We start from the raw sequence: 27831 nt of genomic DNA on the forward strand, positions 1-27831 counted from the left end.
ATGTGTACCTGGGACAATAATACCCAGCTACAAATCTGGGCTTGTTGTGCACAAACCTTGGCTTAGGTCCGGACTAAGCTGATTTCAGCAGAAGCTTAGTTTCTCTTGATTTCAATGGGAGCTAAGTTCAACTAACTCAGTCTGGGTCCAACACACTGTATTTTCGGTTCATACATTTTAAATGTGCTCTGGATTCTTAGTACCTACTGTGTGCCACTCTGGGAAGTTCATTTAAAATTTAAAAGCAGAATAGAAACTACTAGAATGAAAGAATGTGTATCTACCTGGTGACGGGAGAGAAGAGGATCTGCCTCCCCCTAAGAGATGTTTGTAACTGTTGTAGATCTAATCAACCCTGTGCATATGAGGGGCCCCATATGTCGCACTCAGCCTTAGATGCAGTGGAAATTGGTGGATGTGATTTTGGTGGGGTTGTGAAGCCATTCTGGGTTTTAGTCAGAACCAGACAGACCTCAAAAGGAGCTATCCATGATCCCTAAACTATGTTAGGGATAGGGCTCAGGACCCTGGATAGCTCCTTTAGAGTTCTGACTGGTTGCCAGTAAAACCCAGAATGGATTTACTGCCCCACCCAAAACGGAGCCACCATACAATCATAGAATCATAGAACAGTAGGGTTGGAAGGAGCCTACAAGGCCATTGAGTCCAACTCCCTGCTTAATGCAGGAATCCAGGTCAGAGCATCCCTGACAGATGGCTGTCCAGCCTTGTCTTGAATGCCTACAGTGTGGGACAGCCCAGCCTCCACTGGTCAGCTCATAGGGTTTAGGTGTACTCTAGGCATTTTGTATTTACTGGGGAAAGTGATATTTCCGTGGTGGAATGCTCTCTGCCCCAGAGCTGCTTCCCTGGCACCCATTTTGTGGCCTTTTCTGTGTTAAGTAAAGACTTCTACTTCTTCTTCTTCTTCTTCTTCTTCTTCTTCTTCAATTTTCCCATGCCTTTTAATCTTTAAATCTGAAAATCTGTTTATTTTTTTGGTGTTGATGAGAATTTTGTTGTTATTTTATTCTCTGCTTTATATTTTTGTTGCTTATAATTGCATTTTATTGTTATTCTAAGCCACCCAGCTCACTTTGTTATTCAGCAGCTTAAAGCTGTAGTTAATTAATAAATAAAATAAGTAAACGCACATCTCAAAAAGGAATGATATGACACTGACAAATAGCTCACAATTTCCTGCAGTGTGTGTGTGTGTGTGTGTGTGTGTGTCTGTGTGTGTATAGTGGTGTGTTATCAAAATTACAAAGCACAGCAGAACATCTCTTCACCACCTCTTTGTGAATGAAGCAGGGATATATTATTATGTATTGTGTTATTATTTGATACAGTGCTATCAATGCATGCACCGCTTTACAAAATAGCATAAGTAAATAGCAACTCTGGTCCCTACCCCAATCTAAATTAGCCAATATAACTTCATAATAAATGAGCCAGACATCCCCTGCCCTCATATCAGCAAAATGACTGTGTGAAGTAAACAACAAGAAAGGGTTCCTTTTTATTTAGAGTTTCTTTGACTGCAGGTACAAATGGTGTGCTCAAAAGGAAAGATACCGGAAAGACAATCCTGGGCAGAGCCAAAAGTGTGTGTGTGTGTGTGTGTGTGTGTGCGCACACGCATGCGTGCAAGAGAGAGAGAATGTGCATCTTTCAAATTCAAACCCCAGCACCACCGCACGCACGCACACAAACGCACACACACTTTTATATCACCCCGTAATTCTTGGTGAGGGAGAGGGAACACTTGCTTTTGATAACTACTTTCTTTCCTAATTGTCCTTCTGTAAAGTTGAGTTTACCGCACTTCTGTGTTTGCTAATAAATTGGTTTGATGATCATCATGAGGCTTGCAGACAGTAATCAGGCAACCATTTTTCTTGATGCCTTCATTAAACTGGTTTAGTGCCAGGAAAATGAAAGATCTCCATAGGGAAAAAGGAGGGGCAGCGAGACAGCAGTGAGGCTGCTCAAGATGTTCAGAAGGAGGAGAGACAGAAGCCCAGAGTCAAATTTCTGCTGGAGTTCTTCATCTCTTGCATGCACATGTATGTGTGCAAATGCCTCCATTCATAGCTGTTCAGTTTAATTCTTTACTGCAGTCATATTGCTTTTTTTGCATATAGGATTTATACCCTGTTTTAATTCCAGGAGTATAAATGAGGTTTCAAGGTAGGTTCCTGTCTTTGTTTCAGCAATATAGCTGCATCCTGAATCATTATCATTGCTTTGTTTACTCTTTGAACTTGAAGGAGATGGTTTTCAAACTGTGCTATAGGGCAGAGGTGGGCGGAAAGTGGACCTCCAGATGTTCGAGCATCAACTTTCAGGATTCCTGACCACTGAACATGCTGGAATTAGAGTTGAAGTCCAAGGGCTGGGTGGTCAGAAGGAAAGCTACCTTCTGCCCTCTAGGGGACTTGGGGTTCTTTGGAAACTCTAGGGGTTTCAACGAGAAGAGCAGTAATGGTGAACAAGCTTTCTTGAAAGACAGTTCTTCACATCACTACCAAGCTTCCCCTGCAATATGTAGGTATATGGATATGTGTTTGCTACCTTGTAAGGCAGGTGAGACTTATTGTCCCCATATCACAGTGCAGCTGAAATATTGTGGCATACCTAGGGCCATCTAGTGAGTTGGCGGCAGATGTGAGAGTTGACCCAAAGACTTTGTGATTGATAGTCCAGTCTCTTAGCCGCAATGCTACACCTGGTCTCTTAGAAGTTAAAATGGTCACTGGTCTGTCCCAGAAGAAGTGACAGTTTCATGCTACTAACTCAGAAGTCCAGTAAATAAATGAAATAAATAAACTGCCTTACAGAATTGCTCATTCCAATCTCCATGGCATCAAGGAGCTAAAAGGTGGGAGCTGAGATAGCACCCACTACATCAGGGGTGGGCAAAACGTAGATCAGGATCTACTTGCAGATCTCTGGGTGATTTGCAATAGATCTGTAGTCATTTCTGGATCCCACCTGTTTAACAATAGCCAACAATAAAAGCCCACCGCCCCACCTCTAATTTAGGCCGATGAAATGAAGAAAGTTGGAGTGGGGGGTGGGGGACCAGGAATAGATATTTGTGTGAAAGGACAGTCATCTCAGTTTTGATACTGAAAACAAATTCTTGGTCTGAGCCATGTGCTCAAAGACACCCAGTTCCTTAATTCTACTGGGTGTATGTCTGTCCTGAGACACTATTTTGCACCTGAGTCCAGTCAATGGGGCTTGAAGTTCGAGTAAGAAAAACAAACTTGATCCCAGAAGCCTGCTGTCTTCCAATCCCTGTTCTAAATGATGGAGGACTACAAGACCTCCCATTGCTGCAAGATCTGGACAAATATAGGAGGATACTGAATGGTATTCCACGTTAGGTGGTAATGAATCCCAAGAAATTGGTTTGCTGTAAAGAAAATGTCCACTACTTTTAATGCTTTGAGAAGTCAACAATCACAGTGGGGTATAAGAGGCAACAAGATGTTTTGTGGGGACAATGGAATAAGAATGATAACGTGACGTCTGCTATATTATATTGTCAGTATTCTTCCACGTGTGCCACAGCTCTAGGACTGTCTGGCATCAAGGGTTGGCATAATCAGGCACCTACTGAAGGGCCATATCCTAGCAGGATCCTGCTGGTAAGAGCTGCTGAAGGCCACTGGTTCATCTGCCTCTTGCTTTGGCCCAGACAGTAGTGGAGGTGTGAAGGAAGAGCGGTAGATGCCACTGCCTGTTTGCTTGTTGCCTCTTTGTCTGGCAACCAAGCAGGTGGTACCAATACTGAGGAAGAGGAGCAGCAACTCGGATGTGCAAATCCACCCCCTCCTGGTATCAGCAGGCCTCCTATGAAGCACCGCCCCACCCCTGAGCGTCCCCAGACCTGCGTTCGAGCTCCCACAAGCTCAGCAAGCCACTTGCACTCACCCTGGGTCCCATCCGTGAGCACCCGCCATTTTGCTGAGCTGATATTTTACAGAAGAAAAGATAGTGGAGGCATAATGCCTCTAATATTGCGTAGGTCAAGCTTTCCCAGACTGAATGTGCAGACTTTTAAATATACACATTTTTAATTAGCCCCTTTTTTCATTAAAAAAAAAACCATCGGCAAAATGGCGGGCACTCATGGACAGGACCCAGGGTGAGTGCAGGGAGTGTCCCGGAGGGTGCAAGTGGGGGTGAAGCTAGGGGCTCTGCAGGCACAGCCCAGGCATGCAGGTGCGGGGGGAGCCCGACAGACTCCCAGACCCAGTTGGGCGTCCGTGCCATCCCTAACAGAAGCAGCTGACTGCAATGCTGGTGAACAGGGAGAGGGAGATGGGCCCATTGAGGGCGCCTTGCCCAAGGGCCCTCCAAAACCTGGAGTTGGCACTGCACCACTCCTCCCAATTCTTGGGAAGAAAACTCAGCTGTATATACTGCTCTAACATTACTGGTCTCCTCCATCTGGCAATTAAACACACATCTTTTGCCCAATACAAAAGTGTGTGTGTGTGTGTGTGTGTGTGTGAACTCGCAAAGCCAGAGAGCATCCAGGTTGGCCCCATGGACAGAATCTGGGTAGCTGCTGCAGCAATGTGGGGAATCCGATGTTTCCATTTTGAAAAGGAGCAAGTATTTCACTCCCTGTGGTTGCAGAGAGAAACCTCAGAAGATAGGTACCACAACCTCCTACGTATTCTCTCCCCACTTTCCCTGTTAAGATCAGCAAGGAAGGTCTTGCTTCAAAGCCTGTCTAGAAAAGAACTTGGGTCAGTTGTGCAGAGGAGCCACAGGCTGGCCATGCAGCATTCGTACTATTAATTGCACACCTCTTTCAGTGTGTATGTAACAAGCAGGACTGAACAGGTGTGTGGCATCTGGTCTGGGAGCACCTGGTGAGCCTGAAGCTAAGCAGGCATCATCCAGGTCAGCCTCTTCGAAGGGAGACCTGCTGGGCTCCCATTTAGCAGCTGGATATAAAAGTTTAATAACTCATTAAAAAAAAAATAAAAGTGGGTTTAAAAATATCTTCTACACAAATACATTATTATTATAGTTAATAAGTCATTAAAATAAAATTAAAAGTGGGTTTAAAAATACCTTCTACACAAATACATTATTATTATAGTTTAATAACTCATTAAAAATAAAAATAAAAATACCTTCTACACAAACTAATAATAATAATTATTATTATCATTATAATCCACCTTTTCCCCAATACTGGGACACAAGGCGGCTTTACAACGTTAAAACGTGTACAATTAAGACCTATAAACAGAAGTATAAATTGAAATATACAAAAGTTAAAAAATATAATTAAATCATCAATATTACTATTATTATTATTATTATTATTATTATTATTAAAATTGTATAAAATAATGCTGCTCCTTGTACCATAACATACAACAGTAAACTTGACAAGATGAGATAGAGCCATTTAAGTGTGCATTACACAGCCCATCTCTTGGGTATCTCTTGGGGTGGTTTCCCCTCCAAGTCCATTGGTTTAAAAATGGTTAGGTTTAAAAACAAAACAAAAAAAAAGTGCTTGCCTTCCCCTTTTTGTTCCACAGACAGATAAGGAAGTTCTACTGCTTGCCCCCACCTCTTCCGCACCCCAGTAGCAGTAATCTTCTCCACACAGCTGAGCATGTGGAGATCCTCATGCACAGTTGCGCACAGCCTCCTGCTGTGGCACACAGTAATCTGTGGGCTGGGATACTAGTCTACAACCAGCATTAAAAGACATCTGCCCCCAGCCACTGGTGCTTCAACAACCGGGGAATTTTGCATTAGAATAAGCAACGGCTCTTTCTGCACGTCCTTCTTCCCAGATCAGATTAGGATGATAGATTTGGGAAATGTGGTGGAGAAGGTTATACGTACTCCAGGAGCCTATCTGAAAATGACTGGAGTTCCCCAGGGTTGTATTTTGTTCTACTTGTCTTGTGGTTTAACTTGGAGATTTTATTTTTAAATGATCTCAGAACTGGTGCATACACAGTAGCAATGTTGGAGAAATCCAAAAAGGATTCAAATGACTTCAGATTTCTATGAATTCAACCTGTGGATTCCACAGGGGACCAGCATCTTCTGAGTTGCGTGGATTCCATGAACTGATTTTACTTTCCAGAATTGTACATACAGATGTTGTGGGCATCTGGTTGGGGCTTTCTTGCAGGCTTGGGCCCCTGGACGCCAGTCCGTGGATCCCCACACTAGCCCACCTGTGATCTTGCATAAATGGGCTGCTTTATGGTCGCCATTTGCATAAAATGGCCCTTTATGAAAAGGGCTGAGCTGCCATTTTGCATGAAATGGCTTCTTGCTGAGGGACCGGGAGGCTGTGCACTGCTTGCTGTGAACCTGCAGACCACCTGGCAGCTCGCAATGTGCCGAACCCAGGGCCGAGCAGCCAGTGAGGGTCTGGCGAGTGCCACGCAAGGCAGGCCGGGGTGAGTCTGTCCATCCCTAATTGCATACATATTTAATTATACTCAAATATTAAAGTGACTGGAAAATATGCTTATATGCCTTTTAAAACATTATATACATCTCTGTTTTATCTTTAGTCTCCCCTGTGTAGCACTTTTTGTGTGTGCACTCTTCTCAGTGATGGTATGCTGAGCTAAGAAAAATATGCAAAATGTTACATGCCAGCAACAGTTAAATTGCAATGGACTTCTGGGCAGATTTTCTGAAGGGGTGAGGGGAATCTGATTCCGTCAGTGAGCAAGAGATGGAATGAAAGATGCCTGACATTTGGCAAAATACACACGGAATGGATTAAACAAAATCTGTACATCCTTCATGTACAGTTTGCATCTTTCTTTTCTTCCCCTCGTAGCTTACCAATGAGCAGCAGCACATATACAGATTGATTAACTCACCGTGGAAAAAGGAATCTTGAGATTGCCTAAAGATTCCTTTTTGAGCCATGATACAATCATTGCACATATGTTCTGGTGTGCGTCACTAAGCTGCACTCAAAAAAGACACAAACTGAAAACTGTGGCAAGCTGCACATTGGCAACAGCATAATCTGAAACATTCATAAAGTGAGAATGCCATAAGCATCCCTAAACTTACTCCTCCCTGGAATTTTGTGTCACCACTATGGAGTGGCTTTATTACCATATGAGAATTAGAGTGAGACAAGTATCTCCCTACTTTTGCAACATTGTCCTTTTGTGTCAAAAGATGCAATTGGATAGATTTGAGTGTGGGGTGAAAAAAACAAAAACCTGATTACACTTTCAGGGGGTGGGGGTATGTTGCAAATTTCTGATTGAATTGGTATCTTTCCCCCTTTTGTTTCTTTTCTTTTCCTCTTATGTTTCTTGTTTCCTAACTTTTTTGCCACTGTGCCAAGCTTCAGTGAGGCTCCCAGCATGCTCCAGGGGTCATTTCCCCCTATAATGCCTCTGTGGAAGGATCTCATGACATACCATTCTTCCAGAGACATTGGTTGGCGGGGTGGGGGGGTAGGGAGAGGCCTTGGGAGATGAATGACCCCGGAGTGCGCTAGGAGTTCCATCGCTGCTTGCTACCGCAGTAAAAAATTTCAGAAAGAAAAGAAAAGAGAGAGGAGTAAAGACACCTATGCTATCAGAAATTCAAAATGCAATCCTCCCGCTGGAAAAAAAAGGACATAAGAAAGAGATTTTTGCCACCCCACTGAAAAATGGAGCAGTTTTCTCCTCCACCCCTTTTCTTCTCCCAGCCTCCACAAAATGCTCAGAAAACACGCTGGTCAATTCTTCAGTCCAGTGGTATTGAGAACCACTGCTCTACTCTAATGCTCTGGAGAGCAGACAGCAGTGTAGAGCTGGAGAGAAAGGCAGGCTTCCTGGCCTGACCATATGCCATTGGCAAGCCCTCCCTGCTCTTACCCAGACATGCCACAACTACCCTCTGCTTGTGGCTCCATGCCACAGATGAGTTAGCCGGGTCATGTAGTATAAATGGTGTTGTGTGTGTGTGTGTATCTCCCTTTATCCCTCCCTCCTATAATTCTGGGTCAATTTCCAATTAGTTACTCAACTTGCAATGTTTACCACCGGATTGTGGCCTTGCAGATGTTTTCACCCACAACTCCCAGCAGCCCTACCCAGCATAGCCAGTGTTGAGGGGTGATGGGAGTTGTAGACCAAAACATCTGATCTATCATTTCCACTTTGGGCCCTCCAGTGCGTCAGTTGATTCCAAGTATTCTCCTTTTTCAACACTTGAACAAATTGCCTCCCTCCCATCTCCTGACCACCCCTCTGCCCTTCTGACCCCTTAAAACTAATGTCGTAGAAAATAACTACAGCTGGTATATAAGCTAGCGGTACTTACATGGCAGAATGTAGGGAGGCATGAGGAAGAGACACACAGGGAAGCCATGCGTGAGGAAAAACAGAAACAAAGAAAAAGGGAAAAAGAAAGAAAGATCAGATGAGTTAATAAATCAGCTCTGCTTTTTGGAATGAGGCAGCTGCATATCACTGTTGATTCTGCAAGGGGAACGGGAATGTAGACTGATTGATTGATAGACAAACCACATTCATGTCCTAGGATCAGTGATGGAATCTAATGGAGGTCTGTGGAACAAGGATAAGTTTCGTCCGTTCCTAGAATCATGTATCTTCAATGAAAATGGGAGGTCAGTTGGAGAGCTGGCTGAGATTGCTACAACAACTCTTCCTCACCTGCATCCTCTTAGCATGTTGTTGTTTTATCAACCTGTTTAAACACCTGGATTTGGGCATGCTTCCTCCCAACCACCATTTATCTCCATCTGCCAAAGGGTGCAACTTGAGGCCACTTCCTGCCAGTTCCAGATCTCCTTCTATTAAAATTCATCCTCCACTCTCCATGCCACCAATGATGCCATCTCCTTTTTGCATGTTCTGTAATTATTCTAAAGGTGCTGTTTTGTTTTTCCTCCTAGGACATTGATGAGGCAATGGCTGATGGTTTCAGCTGCCTAATCAGTGCAGGAGTGGCAAAAAGAATACTCGTGCCATATTTCAAACAGTACACAGAAATGAATTCCATGTAGGAGAGAAGCAGCTTGTCTTGTGCTTTTGAATCATTTGGTTCTGCTTTTAAGCACTGATCAATTCTGGCCTATGCATGCTCTTTTAAAGGGAGCTAAAGGATCACCTTCAATATGAGGTCAGACCTCCCCCCGCCACCCCGTCCCCCGGTTCTCTTTCTGCCAACCTCCACCCTGACCATGGAATGAGAGTGAGTGCTCTGTGAACAGGAAAAAGGAAGAGACTCGAGATCTCAAACCATTTCAACATTCCTAATTCTATAGACACATCTACTCTGCAAACCTATATTGGTTTCATATAGATTTTCATGTCACAGCTCCCCAAAAGATGCCTGGAAATTGTAGTTTGGTGAGGGTGCTAAGAATTCTGCCTGTCACAGATCCGTGGCAACACTCACATGAGTAGACTAGACTCACTCACATAACATTACCTAGTGTGGTAGACATAACACAGCATTGACATGTGAAATTGTCTCTGGGTATAATCTACAACTGAGCAAAATAATTGCCTCCTGAAATTCTCCACCCTATTTGCTTCTGGGTGGCAACATGGTTTGTGTGTGTGTGTGTGTGTGTGTCTGTGTTGGGGAATTTTGCCATATATTCTCTAAGAGAGCGGTGCAGTTTTCCAACCATTGGGAAGGGGAGTTTTCTAACGCCATCCTATTCGCAGGCAGCAAAACTGGGGAGCCAATTCCTACAAATAATCTCCAGGTGGAACTGACATTCACCATTAGTTCAGGAGAAACAAAACAAAACAAAATAAAATAAAATAAAATGTTCTGATAATTTATCAGGAAATTATTCTCTAAGACATGTTGTCAGAGCTCTAAGGAAAAGGAGACTTACAATCAGACTGTTTTTACCCTCTTGATTTAAACTGGTTCAAGGGTATCTTGGGTACTGTAGTTTTGTGAGTGTTTTCTCAGTGTCCTCTTCAAACTATAAATCCCAGGATTATTAGGGGTGGGGAGCTTTGATGGAGGAAAGCCAATATAAGCATTTCATGTAGATATGCTCTTAATTACTTGGAAATGATTCTGCATCCAATCTCTAGGAAGAGGAGATCTGGAACTGGATACTGTAGTTCTAAATTACTGGATTGACTGGTCAATCATGACATGATGGAGATGAGAAGACCAATCAGAACCTTTACTCTCTTTGGATACCCAGTAGGAAGTGGTGCCATCCTCCATGCAAACCGGACAGGGAAACAGGCAATGTGTAACAAAGGGTAGTGGTGGAGGGGGGAGGTTGCAATTACAGGAGGCAGAGCAGATGTGACATACAGCAAGAACAATACTGACCTTGGAACAAGGTTGAGCTTGTGGGCTCACTTATTTCTAAACCAGGTGAGGAAACAATGGAAGAGAAAAATGAAGATAAAATAAAAATAAATATATTGTTGCATAATTACCACTCCATGAACACAATGTCATGTAAATAAGAAATAGGATGAAGAATGTGTGTGTGTGTGTGTGTGTGGAGGGGGGGGTTGATGGTGATGACACTGAAGTGAATGGACAAGTCAGAAAACAGTACACAGTTTCTGAAAGTACATGAAAATGAAGCATGAAGAAGATGGCAAAGATGATAAGACTGTGGACCGTAACTGAAAATGCCAGCCTTGCAAAAGAGCCCTCCTTATGGGAGGAGTGCAGCTAGAGATGAAAAGCTGCAACCTGTTCCTTGGCCTACACATCAAGGTCTTGATTTCTTGATATTATCGTCTCATATTGTTGGCTGTGCTGAAGACCACTGTAGAGAAGGCCACATTGGTATGGCCAATCCCATGAGATAACTATCTTCAAAGGAACCAAGGGGCAAATTAGATCTTTGTTGTTTTTTTAAAAAAGTGGATAGGGGAGGGAATGTTTAACTCTTCCCACTTCAACACCTCCTCTCAGCTGCTTCCCTCCACCCATCCTGATCTCTGTATTTGCAGCATCATGGGGGGAACTGGCCAAGAAGGGGAGGGAGTTCCAGGGAGAAATGGTGGTTAAGTACCACTTCCCATCTGTCATTTCTCTTTCTTATAAATCACACCCTTCTCTCACCCCTTTGCAGTAGGGATTTGGCCACCAGGGGAGGAGTTGCACTACAGAAGCAGAAAGCAGATGCAAGCATTTTAAGAAAGAAACAATATATAGCGAGTATTTGCAGCCCTGAGTCTAGTACTGAATGTGGAGTTTAGCCCTCAAAATATTACCATCTTGTTTTTTTGTTATTTCACAATCCACAGCACACATCTTCTTCCTCATTCTTTAAAACTATTTGCACGACGGTCCCAAATAATAATAATGACAAAAATAAGCACATAAGAAGAGCTGTACTGGATCAGACCAAAATCCATCTTGTCCAGCGTTCTGTTCACATAGTGGCCAACCAGGTTCCCTGTGGGAAACCCACAAGTAGGACATGAGTGCAATAGCAACGTCAGTTTGTGCTCCCTAGCAAGTAGTGTGCATAGGCTTTGAGGTAGCATATAGCCATCAGGACTAGTAGCCATTGATAGTCTTCTCCTCCATGAATTTGTCTCATCCCCTTTTAAAGCCATCCAAATTGGTGGTCATCATCACTACATTTTGTGGCAGCAAAGTCCCTTGCTTAACTATGCACTATGTGAAGAAGTGCTTCCTTTTATCTATCCTGAATCTCCCACCAATCAGCTTCATGGCGTGACCCCATTGGGTTCTAGTATTATGAGAGAAGGAGCAAAATGTCTCCCTATCCACTTTCTCCACACCATACATACTTTTATACACCTCTGTCATATCTCCCCTTACTTGCCTTTTTTCTAAGCTACTCAGTCCCAGACGTTGCTTGCAACCTTTCCTTGTAGGGGAGTTGCTCCAGCCCCTTGATCTTTTTAGTTATCCTTTTCTGTACTTTTCCCAACTCTACAATGTCCCTTTGTACATGCATTGACTAGAATTGTACACAGTATTCCAAGTGTGGTTGTGCAACAGATTTGTATAAAGGCAGCGTGATATTGGCAGCTTTATTTTCGATTCCTCTCCTAATTATGCCTAACATGGAACTTGCCTTTTTCACAACAGCTGTACACTGGGTCAACAACGACAACAACAGCCACCGTCAAATCCCATGAAATCGTGGGTGAGACCTTTTAATGGCAAAATAGTTAACATGGCTCAGTCTGGGGATGCTTGTGGCTAAAGCAACAAGCCTTGTTCCTATTAGTCTCACATTTGAGCTCCCTATGGAGCTGACTGGGGTGCTATCCTGAACTCCTGGCTTACCTTGCTTAGCTTCACCAGAACCTGGACACTGCTTTATTTACTTTGCCTGACTTCGCTCTGTACTGCCTGGCTGGACTCTATCCTGCTATGGCTCACCAGCTGTGCTTTGGTGGATCCTACTTTCTTGATGAAAAACCTGCTCAGGTGGCCAGAAGTCTCACATGGCTGTGGCCATCACATGAGACAGAACAATGAAAAAATCCTCTGCATTTGGAATTTCCTGGAATGGAGATGATAATAATGCTTCATGCTCATATAGCACATTTTGAATATTCAAAAGATTTTACATACATTATCTCAATAACCCTTAAAATGGTCCTGCAAGGTTGTCCAGGGCTGTAGCTAGGAGATCAGTGGCTTGACTAAAGCCACCTAGCAAGTTTGGGACTGAGGTAACCTTTGAATTAGGGCCTGCTTTGGTCACAGCTTACACCCTAAGCCTCTATACTACAGACCTCCTCCTCCACTCACATCATTTCTAGTCAGCTTTTTCTTTTACACCTCAAATGTGGTATATATTATACAGCAACTGTATACCTACTTTTGGGCCACCTGGTATTACCTTTGAAAGAATGCATTGTCCACAATTTATTACTACAACTGCACTGTCAATAAAGATTAATGAGGGATCAGGATCCTGTTCTGTTTGGCAAACGTCCAGGTCACCTGTGATGGGATGATATCTCAATGACCTTGACAGGTCTCTTTCATATGGATTTTAGCCTACCTCCATATTCAAAACATGGCATCTGCTGTTTCCCCTAACAATGGTTGGGCCTAGTAGAACTCTGGATCTCAACAGGAGACCTCTTATGAAATTAGCTTCTCACTATATTAAGGCACTATGCAGTATTAAAGTGAAGTCCTACCGAGTCAGACAAAAGGTGTTGTGGGAGGGTGGTGAAGAGTGGAAGAAAATGATTTGCTAGACTTAGATTAATAAAAGATGGTATAGTAGGACCCTGCTGTAGTTTAATTATCTGACTATTCCTCTGCGAGCAGTGGGCATATTCTTGTTCCTGTGCTGGGCTCACAAAATGGTGGTTATTCCTTATTACACAGTAAGAGGACTATGGTCATGATCTCAGTGGTGGGGAGATTTAAACAAGAACCTGCCCCACATGAACAGAAGAAGAACCACAGTGCTCTCCACCCCGTGGATGTATTTAGGAAAATAATTTTCAGAAAAAGGAAAAAAGCTTCACTGAGATTGGCATGACTGTCTTAGCAGGCAAAATAGAAAAGGGTGGGGCAGGCAAAGAAGAAAGGGTGTGTGTGGGGGGAGGGGGATATGGTCCAGTACAAGGAGTAAAACAGTTTTGGCCAACTAAAGAGCCCAATCTGACCAAGGTACCCAACAGAATTGTGGAATAATGGGGTCCATCACCATTTAAAGTGGGTGTTAGTGGAAATTCTGGGGTTAACTTATCACAGCCTATCACAGTCCCTATGGCACCAGGTTGTTCTAGAATTGCCCAGAGGCTTCTAGGTCTTGTACAAACCTATGACATTGGTGGTATGCACTTAGCCCTTCTGTGACGCCTTCGTGCCAGCTGCCATCTACATGGTCCATATTTGGGAAGCATGCATGGAAGAGCAATGAAAATCTCAGAGCCTGTTGTATTTCCAACAACAATCATGACTCATGACTTTGGGGAAGGGCAATCCTTGCAGTGCATGAGAGAGAAATCCCAGAGACCTCTAGCCCAGGTACTGGTGCCATTGGCATGAGCCGTGGCCTGGAGACCACTGGATAAGCTTCATATGGTCTGAGAATGCAGGATCTGAGACAGGGTCATGTGGAACCAGGTGCTGAATTCATGGACTCTGCCCTTGATCTACAGAAGTTTCTGTCCACCTGGAACTTCAATTCCACAACTGGGCATCTCTAGTATGCAATTGCCACACCACCTTCAGCCAAACTAAAGGTCAAACAATGTAATTATAAGGCCAGTGCTACACCTTAATAGTCACTCCTTGTAGATAAACCAGAGCTGTGTGTCAATGTCCTCTCCAGGTTCTCCACTTGTAGACAAAAACATGGGGCTTTGCATTTAATGTCTACAAAAGATTACGTTTTCAAATAGTTCCTCAGGGTTGGTCTCTCCATTAGTAATGGTAATAGCACAGATTCTTTTTTCGCCCTACAATGTCCCCTAGTTTCATTCTGGGGTGCACTGTGTGTGTGTGGGGGGGGATGGGAGCCCCCCCCCCCAATGACGGAGGATATTCAGAGAAAACTCTGCAAAAATTGTCTTCTTTTTCTTGATGGGTGAGAGAAAGAAAAATCTCAGACATTTTCACAGAAGAATGTGTTCTGGGGAATATTTGTTCAGCTCAGAGAGAAACATAACACTCCTACCTACCAGTTTCACTTGGGGAAACTTGGATCAGTTGGTCAGGATCTGCAAAGTTGTCCTGACATTTCCTTCCTGGAATAACCATGGAAGCTGTGACCTAGCCTAAGAATTGATCTTGGCAGTAGTGCAGTTTTTGCAAGGCTGCATGATACAACTTTGTGATGTATATGATGGGAGAGATGTTATCAGGTGTTAAACAATCAGCACTATACATCGTTTCAGTGTGGACTCAGACACCTGCTGCCCAGTTACTTCAAAGTCCTCTTCCCTGTTCCCTATCCCAAGCCTTTGGGATGGGGTAAGAAAAATAATAATAATAATCCCACACCTCAGAATACCATAATAATGGTAACAATGCTGGTCAAACAGTAACCCCTCCCTCCGTTATTGTTTTTGCTTTAGTTTAGTTTAGTTTATTTAAGCCATAGGGATTTGTGTTTTGGCATGCATACCTAGTTTACAAGAGACAATTAGGGTGGCAACTTGGCCAGAAATAAAGGTTCTCCTGAACACCAAAGATGGTGTTACATGGCAGATGTATGCAACAGTCTCATAATATTTGTTTATTTTAAATGAAGGGCAGCAAATGGTCAGTTGGGGGCGGGGGTACTGCCAGGTGAGGGGAGAGGCAGATGTTGAATTTTCTGCCTCAGGTGCCAAGATATTTTGGTTGTCCTTGGATACTATGCATCTTGACTTGGGGTAGGGGGGATTATTTGCTGCTGTACCTCAGAGCAGCAAAATATCTTGGGCCAGTCCTCCCATAGTCTGTGGGAGACTATGAGTTTCCCTTAAAAGAGGAGAAGGTGGGAGGTGGGGTGGTAAACCCCTTTCCCTCCAGCTGTTTCCCCACTAAAGCTCATCTTTTCCTAGCTGCTTTTCCACCCATGCAGAAAAGATACAGATAGATAGAGACAATTTTAAGGAGAAAAATATCCAGAGGGGCAAGAGAGAAGCAGCTCGTCCCTCCGACATTACAGCACTCAAAGTCAGAGCCTCCTACAGCTGCTTTTCATTAAAACAATGCCAACAGCAATTGTTGGGGGACTATTAACTCATGTACCTCATCTACAACCTCTAGCTTGGCCCTGAGGAATAATCACATATGGTCTGAAACACTGATGAAACTCCTTAGACGGCATCCCTGCCTGATGTTTGAAGTGATTCCAATGCAAACATCTTGAAGGGACAAAATTCCAGAGATTCAAACTAGGGAAGAAACTGATATTCACTTTTGGAAAATTCAGCATCAGAAGCTACAACATCCCAATCTAGTAGCTATTTTGATTTTATTTTTATGGGGGTGGGCTCCTGATTTCCTGTGTTCATATTCAAGGCAGTAGAGTCACACCACACATTTAAAAATGTTGCAAAACTTTGCATCATGTTGACGACCATGCCAGGAGAAGCAGGCCTCTCTTTACCCCATTAGTGATGGAGTCCTTATTATACTGGATAAACTACACACATCCTCCCCAGTCAAGGCACAGTTTCAGACTTTGTAATCCTTTCGGCTCCATCTTGTTAGTGGCCCACATCTCTTCCCCTTCATTTCATAAATCGTCCACTTCTTAGTTGTCACCATTGGTTACTATGGAAACAATGGCACCATCTTTATGGGCAAAGTTTTGGGGAAGGTAGAAATGCTATGCTGCTGGGCTGGTTCCTGCTCCCTGGGATGAAATGCAAGCCCATAAGGAGCCTATGTCAGAGTGACCATAGAGTGGACTGCTTCTTTTTTTCAGCCAGGCATAATGGCTCGGAGTGGGGTGAAGACTGGAGAAAGTGGAGCACTAAAGGTTTTGCTTCTCACCTCGTCTCCCAACTGGCACTAAAGGCAGGCAATGGTGCTGCCTGCTATAATGTGGAGAAGTGTGACAAATAAGCCAAGCAATTACAGCTGTCCCTGGCTGTGAGTGGTGTCAGATGGATCCATCACTCTAATCAGAGCCCTGGCATGTGGAGAAAATAGCTTCCAGATAAAGCTACAGAGTTCTCCCCGCCTCCCTTTGCTAAAGTCAATTTTTTATTTTATGTTGCAGTAATAGAAAATGCGACTTGGAAGCAAGCCTGCGATCGTGAAGCTGCTTGGGTTGTTTATTCTCAAAAGCCTCACCTAACAGACTGCACTCCAGGGTGGCAATGTCAGAGTACACCCTTTGAGACTGTTGTTGTTGTTGTTGTTGTTGCTGCTGCTGCTGCTGCTGTTGTTTGTATATGAAGATAATATTTCCCTTGCCATGGTTGCCTCTGTTTGGTTTTCTGAAGGGCAATACCCTTGGGAGGGGATTTCTCAAGACATGAGTAAGAAACATGAGTCAGAACATGTCTAATGGAAATAGGGTGGCCAGATCAACACTTCAGGAGAGAGAGAGAGAGACAAAGAGAGAGAGAGAGAGAGAGAGAGAGAGAGAGAGAGATGTGGTACAGCTAGGGAGTCTGTCCCATAGCCTTCTATGAAAATATAAAGGGGCAGGAAATATTAGGAAAGAAGTTCCATGGTGGCCTTTGTACGTTGTGATGGTTCTTAAACAACAGACATGTTAAAATTAGAGTTAACAGACTTGTTAAAATTAGGGTTGACAACAAAATTTCACCTGTAGTGAAATAACAGCATCCTTTTACAGCATATAATTTGCACTTAACAATGAAGCTTATGTGAGGAAGGCTTTTGGCCTCTCTGTGAGCTAAAAAAAGATCAGGAAGATAGATGCTGGGGGACAGCTAACAGTCAATGTATAAAATGTCTCTTTATAAGCTATAGAATGGTTTAGGGAGGTTCCTATAGGACGAGCTTGGTCAGACAAGCCTATGGGCTGTGACACTATTTTCTCTAGCATCTCTTTGGGTTTGCCCACAGTTCTTTGTAGCCTTAAAAACTCCTTTGGTGGTGCTTGCTTAGCACAGGCACTAAAAGCTAAGTTGAGAGTCCCTCATCTGGAGGAACATTTGATGGATTTCTAGAAAAGCCAGAGAGGTTAAGATAAGACAAGTAAAATATCTCAAGTGGGTGTTCTGCACATCCCTAATTAAAATAAGATGCTTTCAGCAATCCTAATTAGAAATACCCATTTGATTCCATAGCTAGAAATTAACTCTATCAAAAGAGCCCCTCTCCAAGGTCAGGACCAGATGCTACTCTTTCTGAGTATCTGAGGTTTTAAGTACTTCTTATTGTGTTCCAATGCTTGGAGCTAATGTTTCCCCCCTTAGTACTCTTTGGTTAGAGGATTCTAAGAGCTGCTAAGGTAACAACAGATAGTTGGCTTACAGCAGAATTGTGTATATCCAGTACCTCCATGCAAGTCCTTGGTTGGGGGGTAATCTTGTAGAATTCAACATACTGATTTTTTATAAGAGCAAGTTTCTAGCTCTTACGAAAAGGTCGAAAGTCCTCTGCCAGAGTAAATGCTTCCCTGATTTAGGGCAGTAGCTAGGTAGCTCTGACAACAGCTCAAAACATCTTACAAGAGGCTTGGAGAAAATGAAAGTGGGACAGATTTCACAAGGTGGAATGAGAGAGTTTGCTGGAGGGGCACCATGTAGGCAAAAAAAGGTAAAGGTGTCCCCAACTAGTTGTGTCCGACTCTAGGGTGTGGTGCTCATCTCCATTTCTAAGCCGAAGAGCCAGTGCTGTCCGAAGACGCTTCCGTGGTCATGTGGCCGGCATGACTGAACACCGAGGTGGATGGAACGCTGTTACCTTTCCTGCCGAAGCAGTACCTATTTACCTACTTGCAATTTCTTGCTTTCGAACTGCTAGGTTGGCAGAAGCTGGGACTGAAGACAGGAGCTCACTCCATCACGCAGCACTCGGGTCTCGAACTGCTGTCCTGTCGACCTTCCGGTCTGCAGATCAGCGTCTTGACCACTAAGCCACCGCGGCCCCATGTAGGCAAACCTGGGACCTAAAGACTGATTGCACATGGGATCTCTTCTACTCCAGCAGCTGGTAGTGCCATTAGGCCAAGGTAAAGAAAACATTGCTGCATAGAGTTGCCAGAGAATTCCACCCAAAGCAAAATACAAGGTAAATTCCAAGGAATTTCCAGGGAAGATGAAGCAGGGTTGTTGTTGTGTGTGTGTTTTTAACAAGATAGCCAATATTAAGTAAGAGGGTTTTGAACATCCACAGCAAAATGTATTAAAGTCCAGGTGTCAATAAAGAGGAGAATGAAGTTGTGATAACCTAAGAAAGTGGGGTAGTGAAGGCTCTGCCACCACAGCTGAAGAGCACTGATACTATGGAAGAAAGAGAGTGGAAGGAAGCCCTGGGCTCTGGACCAAGTTGTTGAGATCTGCATGTCACAATTTCAAGTCATCTGTCATTAACAGTGGGAATAAATGGCCATACCCTGGGCATAAGTTGATAATGGCCAGACTATTGAAGTTGCCCATTCTCTCGTTTATGGTTCTAATAAATGATGTCATGTGTTAAGCACTTGTTCTGCTGAGATCAGTAGAGCTTTCATATGTTTCCTTCTCTCCCAGCCTTAGAAATAGATCCTTCTTTGACTCAACTCCCTACACCCCACACCCTTCTCCTTCACCCCGACAGTCCCATTGCTAAGTCAGTGCATCACCATATGCCTTACTTACCATACAGAATGATGCTGGCATTGGTGTTTCCTAGTTGGTTGTAGGCCACACAAGTATAATTTCCATAGTCCTGCTCAGAGACATTGAAGAAAGTCAGGCGGGAGAAGAAGGCCTTGTTTTCAACTTTCAACCCTTTCTGTCCTTCGATGAGCCTAAAACAGGGGAGATATTTATATAAGAGGAAAGAGAAAGAATGGTTTCAAGTTCAGAATGAAAGATAAAGTAGTTATCAAACAATGGCTCAGTCTTTTATAAATTGCATTGGTGCCAATGATGTGCTGCATTTGAGTGCCCTTACTCAATTCAAGCTCCCACTTGGGGACAAATCTGAGGTAATTTCCAGTGTCCACAAAATCACTTTATGAGGAGATTTCATTGAAAACATAAATTGGAACTTGTTAGCCAGGTCAGTTATCTTGGGCTTTTCTCATGAGAGGCATTTTCGCTACCTGGGCTCATTAGATTCAAAATCCTTTCTTTCTCCACCTTGCCGAGTGTGCCAAAACAAACAGCTCAAGGCAGAAGATTCCTTTGCCAGCTGTCTTTCAGGATCTGTCTGCTGCACAGATAAATAATTCTAACACAATGTTGCCATGTGCATGGATTCATTGGTTTCCCAAGAATGACCTGGTGAATGCCAGTGCTATAACACAGGGGACCCTCAGATAAAGGAGGAAATGCAGAAGAGAAGAGAAGAGAAGAGAAGAGAAGAGAAGAGAAGAGAAGAGAAGAGAAGAGAAGAAGCTTCTGAAACATCACTCATAGAAAACGGAAGAACCCAACGATTGGCTCCAAGTCATAAGAACATAAATGGACAACCAGATGCATTTTACAAGCCCACAAGCAGAACATGAAGACAATAGTCCTTTCCTATTATTGTTTCCCAGCAACTGGTATAAGTATACTGCCTGAATAAGGAGGTTCTACTCTCAGCCATCTTTCTTCTAAGGAAGGACCCACCCAAGACATTTGCTTCCTGAGCTGAAGGACAAAATCCCACCCCATGCCCCCATTCCATATATAGAAGCTGAGTGTGCTGACAGTCAAATCTTAGTTCAATGCTGGTTCACCACCATACCCAAAGGCAGCAAGCTAGTTTAGGGGGCTCAGGTCAGGCCGTATGGCACACACAGCTCAGTCCTCTGACACCTTGTCACCACTTGCTCGCTGCTTTGCTTGCCACCTGCGTGCTGCCCACTCAAACAAATGCTGCAACGCTACAGCAATGTGCATCACATGAGCAGTGCAACATGCACCCATGTACAATGACCGTTGGAGTGCATAGCCCAGGCTGGCTACACCACTGCCTGCTTGCTATGTCAGGGGCCTTTGGTGATGCATTGAGAGAAGGTGATTAGGTGACACAGCCAGTGAGCCCAGGCCAGAAACAAGCAAACATCAGTGCTGCAGGAGTGCCAGCTCAGGAAGATGGGAACTCCTGGCCGCGGGGGGGGGGGGAGTGCATGAGGCAGTCGCTTCACTTTGCCTAATGGTAGGGCTGGCCCTGCAGCTGGCTCAATAATGACACGTGTTAGGTAAAGAAACAGGATACAGCAGAAGAACTGTGCAATGCCTCAACGGGGAGAGGGAGAGATGACACAAAGCTCTTGATCATATTTGGCAGTTATAAGCCTCCTTGGTTTTATTTCTTTGCCATAACCTGATACTTTTGTATATTGTTTTTATTTTCTTTTTTGTTTTATTTTTACCTAGCTAATTTCCTTCAGCAGGCTCTCGCACTGCATTACTACTGCCCTAGTTTCCTTTTGATCTTGATTGACGGCTCATAGTAGCTTCCTACTTGAACACACTACCCATATTTGTAGCTCACCACATGTTGTTGTTGTTGTTCAGTCATTCAGTCGTGTCCGACTCTTCGTGACCCCATGGACCATAGCACGCCAGGCCTTCCTGTCCTGCGCTCTCTCCCGGAGCATGCTCAAGTTCATATTCATTGCATCCGTGATGCTATCTAGCCATCTCATCCTCTGCCGTCCCCTTCTCCTTTTGCCTTCAGTCTTTCCCAGCATCAGGGTCTTTTCCAGGGAGTTTTCTCTTCGCATTAGGTGGCCAAAATATTGGAGCTTCACCTTCATTATCTGTCCTTCCAATGAGCACTCAGGGTTGATTTCCTTTAGGATGGACTGATTTGACCTCCTTGCAGTCCAGGGGACTCGTAGGAGTCTTCTCCAGCACCACAGTTCGAAAGCATCAATTCTTCGGCGCTCAGCCTTCCTTATAGTCCAGCTCTCACAGCCATACATTACTACTGGGAAAACCATAGCTTTGATTAGACGGACCTTTGTCGGCAAGGTGATGTCTCTGCTTCTTACTATGCTGTCTAGGTTGGCCATAGCTTTCCTCCCAAGGAGCAAGCGTCTTTTAATTTCATGGCTACAGTCACCGTCTGCAGTGATCTTGGAGCCCAAGAAAGTAAAATCTGTCACTGCTTCCATTTCTTCCCCTTCTATATGCCAGGAAGTGATGGGGCCAGATGCCATGATCTTAGTTTTTTTAATGTTGAGTTTCAAACCAGCTTTTGCACTCTCCTCTTTCACCCTCAACAAGAGGCTCTTGAGATCCTCTTCGCTTTCTGCCATTAGGGTGGTATCGTCTGCATATCGGAGGTTGTTGATAATTCTCCCAGCAATCTTAATTCCGACCTCTGATTCATCCAACCCGGCATTTCTCATGATGTACTCTGCATATAAGTTAAATAAGCAGGGTGACAATATGCAGCCTTGTCGTACTCCTTTCCCAATTTTGAACCACTCAGTTGTTCCATGTCTGGTTCTGACTGTTGCTTCTTGACCCTCGTACAGGTTTCTCAGGAGACAGGTAAGGTGGTCTGGTACTCCCATCACTTTAAGAATTTTCCACAGTTTGTTGTGATCCACACAATCAAAGGCTTTAGCGTAGTCAATGAAGCAGAAATAGACGTTTTTCTGGAATTCTCTTGCTTTCTCCATGATGCAGCGAATGTTGGCGATTTGATCTCTAGTTCCTCTGCCTCTTCGAAACCCAGCTTGTACTTCCGGTAGTTCTCGGTTCGCATACTGCTGAAGCCTAGCTTGTAGGATTTTGAGCATCACCTTGCTGGCATGTGAAATGAGCGCAATGGTGCGTAGACCCACAACTTAAAAAAGAATGCCTTAATTGAATGGGCAGTATCTTTGAATTTGTGTTTTCAATGGATCTCTGTAGTCTGTATGACTGAGATAATCAAGGGTAGGGGGGGATTCAATGTCCATGGATTTTGCTGTGGGAACTGCATGGACAGAGAATGACCCTTTGCCCAGTTTTGGCTCAGGAAATCTGATAAAGGACTGGAGCCCTGCCTATTCATGAATCTGGGTGGGATTATTACAGAGGGGCCTTGATGTGGTAATGAACTCTGGCAGCAAGAATTACATTTAATAATATAATATACATTCAGACTGTACATACAGAAGAGTCTCTGTGGGGAAAGGGTCTGTGCCTCTTGCACAAGATTACGTCTCATTTGCAATATTATCACTAGCCCTAGTGCCATTAATCTACTTTACAGAATGACATACAGGAAAAAAGGTCCCTACCCCCAAGAGCTTACAATCTGCATTTTGAGAGTGGGGGGGGGGGAAGAAGTAGGATGGATGAAGAGAAGGTAGTAAACAACAGAGATTGGGAAGTAAAAGACTAGGAAAGGCAAGGATAACATGGGATGAATGCAAGCAGGCACAGTTACACATTGGGAAATTCATGTCCCTGTTTCTACACTTTGACTGAGTCACAAACATGAATTAGCAATCTCTCTCTCTCTCTCTCTCTCTCACACACACACACACACACACAAAGAGAGAGAGAGAGTTCTTCATCCATACACAATCACTGTGTGGGTGTGAAGAAATGTACTCCTCTAACTTTCCCCCTGGCTTTCTGTTTGGCAGAGTGATTACAAGGTTTTTAAGGGGTAAGGAGAATCTGACTGATTGTGAGAATGTGCTGCTAAGGCAGCATCCTAGTGAGAGATCCAGTGAATTCACGTACCTTTTGTCATCTTTGTACCACTGGAACTCTGCTGATGGAACTGCAGAAGCTTCACACTGGAGAATGCCCTTCTGTCCTACCGGCACCCCAGTGTTCTTAGTGTCCGATATATATGGCGGGTCTACAGAGAAAGGAACAGGTTGGGAGTTTCTCTCTGTGGTCTTCGGAAATTCCTTTGCTTTGCAGTTGCTTCGAGATTCTTTGTTTCTCCAGTTTATACTGTGCACCAAAACAGCCAGCTCAAGGCAAAAGGTTCATTTGGCCATGTCTTGATTCTGACACTCAACAACTATTTTACAAGCATTCTCAAATAAACCAGTTCCCAACTAGTTCTTATACATGACCCAACACCCACACTGGCATGGAGCTTCTTACATCTCATGACTCCTATTCATTTGATCAATGTAGCCTCCAGATCCCTAACACACTGTTTCTTTTCATGTTATTTTGATGTGAGGATGAGAGAATGTGTGTCCTGAGCATGCTTATGTGTGTATATGCATGCATGCAAGCCCATGCAGGGATGCAAAAACAAATACATGATGTTATATGGGTCATGTGTACTCCTAACTGAATGAAGACTTACCTATGTATCGATGGCCTTGTAGGCCCCTTCCAACCTACTATTCTATACTATTCTATTCTATGTGAATGAATATGCATGTGGACATGTCTGAGTTCTGGAATTCAAGGTGTGTACTTATATGGGCATGCATGGATGCATGCAAGCAAGGGTGGCCCATTCACTGAACTGGGCAGTTGGCCTGGGCATCAATTCTGCTGTTATTTCCCTAGATGCTTCCTGTTTGTCACATTAGACAGTTTAGACCCATTCAGGCAGTTTTACTATGTTGCAATAAATGTGCAATAGGGAAGGGCGCGTGCTTTGTGCATGCAGAAAGTTCCAGGTTCAATCGCTGGCATCTCCAGTTAAAATGAACTTGGCAGAAGAGATAGGGATGATCTCTGTGTGCCTAAAAACATGGAGAGCTGCTGCCAATCAGTCTCAACCATACACGGCTAGATGGACCAAGGATCTGACTAAAGGTAATCTTCATCAGCTCATCTATTGCTTGAAGTGGTTAAAGGCACAGAGTATCCATGCAAAGAAAGTGGAAACCCTACCAGCACTCCATCCTCCCTCCCCAAGCTGCAACAACAAAAAGGAGATTACTCACAGTTGACGGTGACTTTTACTCTCCGCACAACAGGAGTTGCAACGTCATTGGATGCACTGCACTCGTACTCCCCTGACTGCTCCCGGGTGATGCTTGTGATCTCCAAGTATTCATCTTCGCTCATGAATTCAGTGGCTTCAGAGGGCCAAAAAGGCGGGGGGGGGGGAGAAAGAAACAAGAAACCTAGACTATGTAGTAGAAGAATGAGCTTGTAGGATGCATAAAAACAGTACATCATGTTCACCACGCATGCATTTTTTCACCTGGCATTGATGCTGATGGGATTTTCAGATAGCTCTTCAAACAATCTTTCCCATTTGTCTGTCTGGGTATCTTGATGTGAAGGAAAGAAACATTATATATAAATGAGGTGGCAGGCAGCCAGCCCTGGCAGCCTGCCACTGATAATCTATGTATGGAAGACCAAACCTGTTGGTTTCACTGAAAGCATTGTGCATTGTTAGCAGGAAGTTCCTTTCATCATCAAGTGAGGAAATCTCTTCTGTGGCTTTCAAACAGACTCAGAGCACAGATGTAAGGTCCCTTAATTCACACTGATGACCCCCTAAACATACTGAAGTCCTGCATTTGTATAGATACACAATCCAAGGAAGGAATAGATATTTCTAGAGCGGTGAACTCTACCTTACCTGTGGGCAGAGACATTTGGGAGATAATTTCCCCAAATTTTATCAGGGGGAGGAGAAATTCTCAATCGTTTCTCCCAGCTAGGGCTCCCCATGGGCAGGGCTTGTAGGACAGGTTCTTTCTTATTTCCTAAGGGGTTTGGGGGTCTTTGTGCTGCAACAGCATCAGCTGTCTTGGCAGGCGGGCTACCTATTTGCATCCACCATAATGTGTGTGTGTGGGGGGGGCAGTGTTGTGTCCAGGGATGAGGTGGAGATCGTGCTCTGCCAGAATCTGTCCTCCAATTTCCTGAAAGTTTTCTCCCCCCATGAAAGAGGATTCCACTGTTCCGCCTCATTCAGGATGCTTTATAATGCATTTTTGTGGTGTTTTTGTGAGCTTACATAAACACAACCAGCCTCCCAGGCTGCCTGCATGTCCTGATCTCAAAAAGCCCCATGGGAGGAATTGCCTCATGGTGCCTTGAACTGGGCTTTAATTGAAGTGCAGGAAGCTGAGGAGGCCACAGGCAGCCAGAAAGATGATTGTACAATGAAAAATGGGACCTTTGTGTTCACTCCTCGGCCACCTCCTAAGTAAGGGGAGCCTGAGAAACCCAAACCCAACCCATGAGAATTTCTCCAAAATTTCTTCACCACTGAATTTCTTTTCGAAAGCAATTTATCTTCTATCAAATTGAATGAGAATGCTTGAAAGAAATGTGGGAGAAACTTTCATCACACTAGATGCTCTGATGCTTTGACTTGTATTCCTGCATTGAGCAGGGGGTTGGACTCGATGGTCTTATAGGCCCCTTCCAACCCTACTATTCTATGATTCTATGGTCTTTCCCACAGGGGCTGGGGCAGCTGCACCCATGGAATTTCCTCCTGTTGAACACCTGTTACAACAGGAGTGGGCAACAAATGCCCCATGGGCTGCATGTAGCCCCCAGTCCTCTTCTGCAGCCCCCACTGCCCCCAACACACTGCCAAAATTGCACCTGCCATGCTGCAGTCATGTGACTGTGGTTCACAAGTGTGTGTGTCTGTGGGTTGGGTTGGTGGGAATGTGGCCCCCAGAGTCCCCAAGTTGTCCACCACTATGTTAGAAGAAGATAGCCTACATAAGTGTAGGTAAGAGTGGCATCCCTGAGGCCAAAGCACAACTCAGGATATGTCCACACTACAAACATACACCACTTCAGTAGGTACCATTTTAAGCACCATGGTTATTGTTCCAAACTAAATAATCCTAGGAACTGTAATGCTGAGGGTTCACTAAAAGAACGGTCAACACAGTTACAATTCCCAAGGATAAACGGATGCAAATTATTCTTGTTTCAATCCTGGGTTACTTTTATTGAGGGATGGGAGGAGGACCAACCTCCATCTGTGCTCGCTGGGCGCTCACTGAACCACCACCAGCCACCACCAGCCCCACCACATAAGCCCTGGATGGCCTGGGGAGCACCGCGGGGGGGGGGGGGCGCCCTTTAGTGAGCAGCTAACCAGAGGCGGCAATGGCAATGAGAGGTGGCAGGGCAAGTCCAGTGCCTGTCATTGTGTGCAAGTCTCCCTTCTTTCTGCTGGGGCACCAGCAAGGAAGAAGGGAGACTTGCATGCAATGACAGGCACTGGACTTGCTCACCACCTTTACTTGTGGGCAGGTCTCCCATCTCCATGCAAAAGGGCAGCTCGCTAAGGACTTGGGCGCTTATGAATTGTGCAGCACTTGGCAAGCAGGGGCGGGTAACAACAGCAGCTCTGTGATCAGGGTCTGGGATGCCAAGGGGGGGGGAGTCCACTGGAGTCCGCCCCCCTCTTGGACTCCTATGACATTCCTATTTATGTTTATAGTGTCGACATGCTGTCATAGGACAAAACAGCTAGACCTTATCAGCATTGAACTATCTTTGGCATAATGCAGCACTTCTCTCTCTCTCTCTCTCTCTCTCTCTCGGGATGTGCGAACTCCTCCCCATCTGGGTTCTCCGGATGCCCACCCAGCCCCTGCCCCCACTTACCGGTCCCCAGACCTCGCTTGAGCCCTTCCCATGCTCGGCATGTGAGAAATGCACATTTTTGCAAAGGCACACATTAGGGTGTGTGCAAAAATATGAATTTTTCAGAAAATGTGCAAATTTGTGCATTTTGCGATTGACATTTTATTACTCAAAAAATGGCAACCACAAAGCTTGATGAGGCCGCTGGGGTGAGTGCAGGCCATTTGTTAAGCATGGGTAGGGGACAAGCAGGGGCAGGGGCTCGGTGAACAGGGCTCAGGGGTGCGGGCAAGAGCATGTCCGCTGGAGAATCGGGTGCCCGCACCATCCTCTCTCTCGCTCTCGCTCGCTCTCTCTCTCTCTCTCTCTCTCTCCCTTCCTTCCTTCCTTCCTTCCTTTCTTCATGGACCTTGGAAATTGCTGTGGACTACTTAACAAACTTGTTATTCTTGTTCTACAAATCAAACCACATTCTTATTGCATATTTTTAATAATGGTAGTCATGCTTTTCGAGTGCCATAGATATGCCTGTATTTGTGCATAAAGATCTGTGAAGTCAGGTGTAAATCACAGGCCCCAAGGCAGAACCTTGTCAGCCTGTTTGATAATCTGGCCCTGGTCAAAACAGCCTTATTCTCCATCATCGGGGGGAGGGGGGGAAATCAAGTGGAGGGCCAGTATACATATTCTCAACTGTCCCACCACCTTTCTTAAGACCAGATGAATG

The 27831-nt window shown here is 44.5% G+C and overlaps 1 protein-coding gene across 3 annotated transcripts in view; it reads right to left on the minus strand.

Annotated features, from left to right (window-relative positions):
• Positions 1–27831, minus strand: part of NTM (neurotrimin) — a 528603-nt gene that overhangs the window by 12405 nt on the left and 488367 nt on the right. For 2 of the 3 annotated variants that reach the window (XM_084803640.1, XM_084803638.1), the window contains 3 exons: positions 24473–24607; positions 23295–23415; positions 19269–19420 (listed from right to left, as the gene is read on the minus strand). In XM_084803640.1, the coding sequence (XP_084659766.1) occupies positions 19269–19420; positions 23295–23415; positions 24473–24607 (408 nt within the window). Of the gene's footprint in view, positions 1–10356; positions 10393–19268; positions 19421–23294; positions 23416–24472; positions 24608–27831 lie in introns of all 3 variants that reach the window. The other variant, XM_084803641.1, reaches the window with a different exon arrangement.

The sequence above is a fragment of the Heloderma suspectum genome, chromosome 6 (assembly GCF_057233095.1).
Source record: "Heloderma suspectum isolate Gila_16-S chromosome 6, 16-S_ref, whole genome shotgun sequence".
In the NCBI taxonomy this organism is placed as follows: domain Eukaryota; kingdom Metazoa; phylum Chordata; class Lepidosauria; order Squamata; family Helodermatidae; genus Heloderma; species Heloderma suspectum.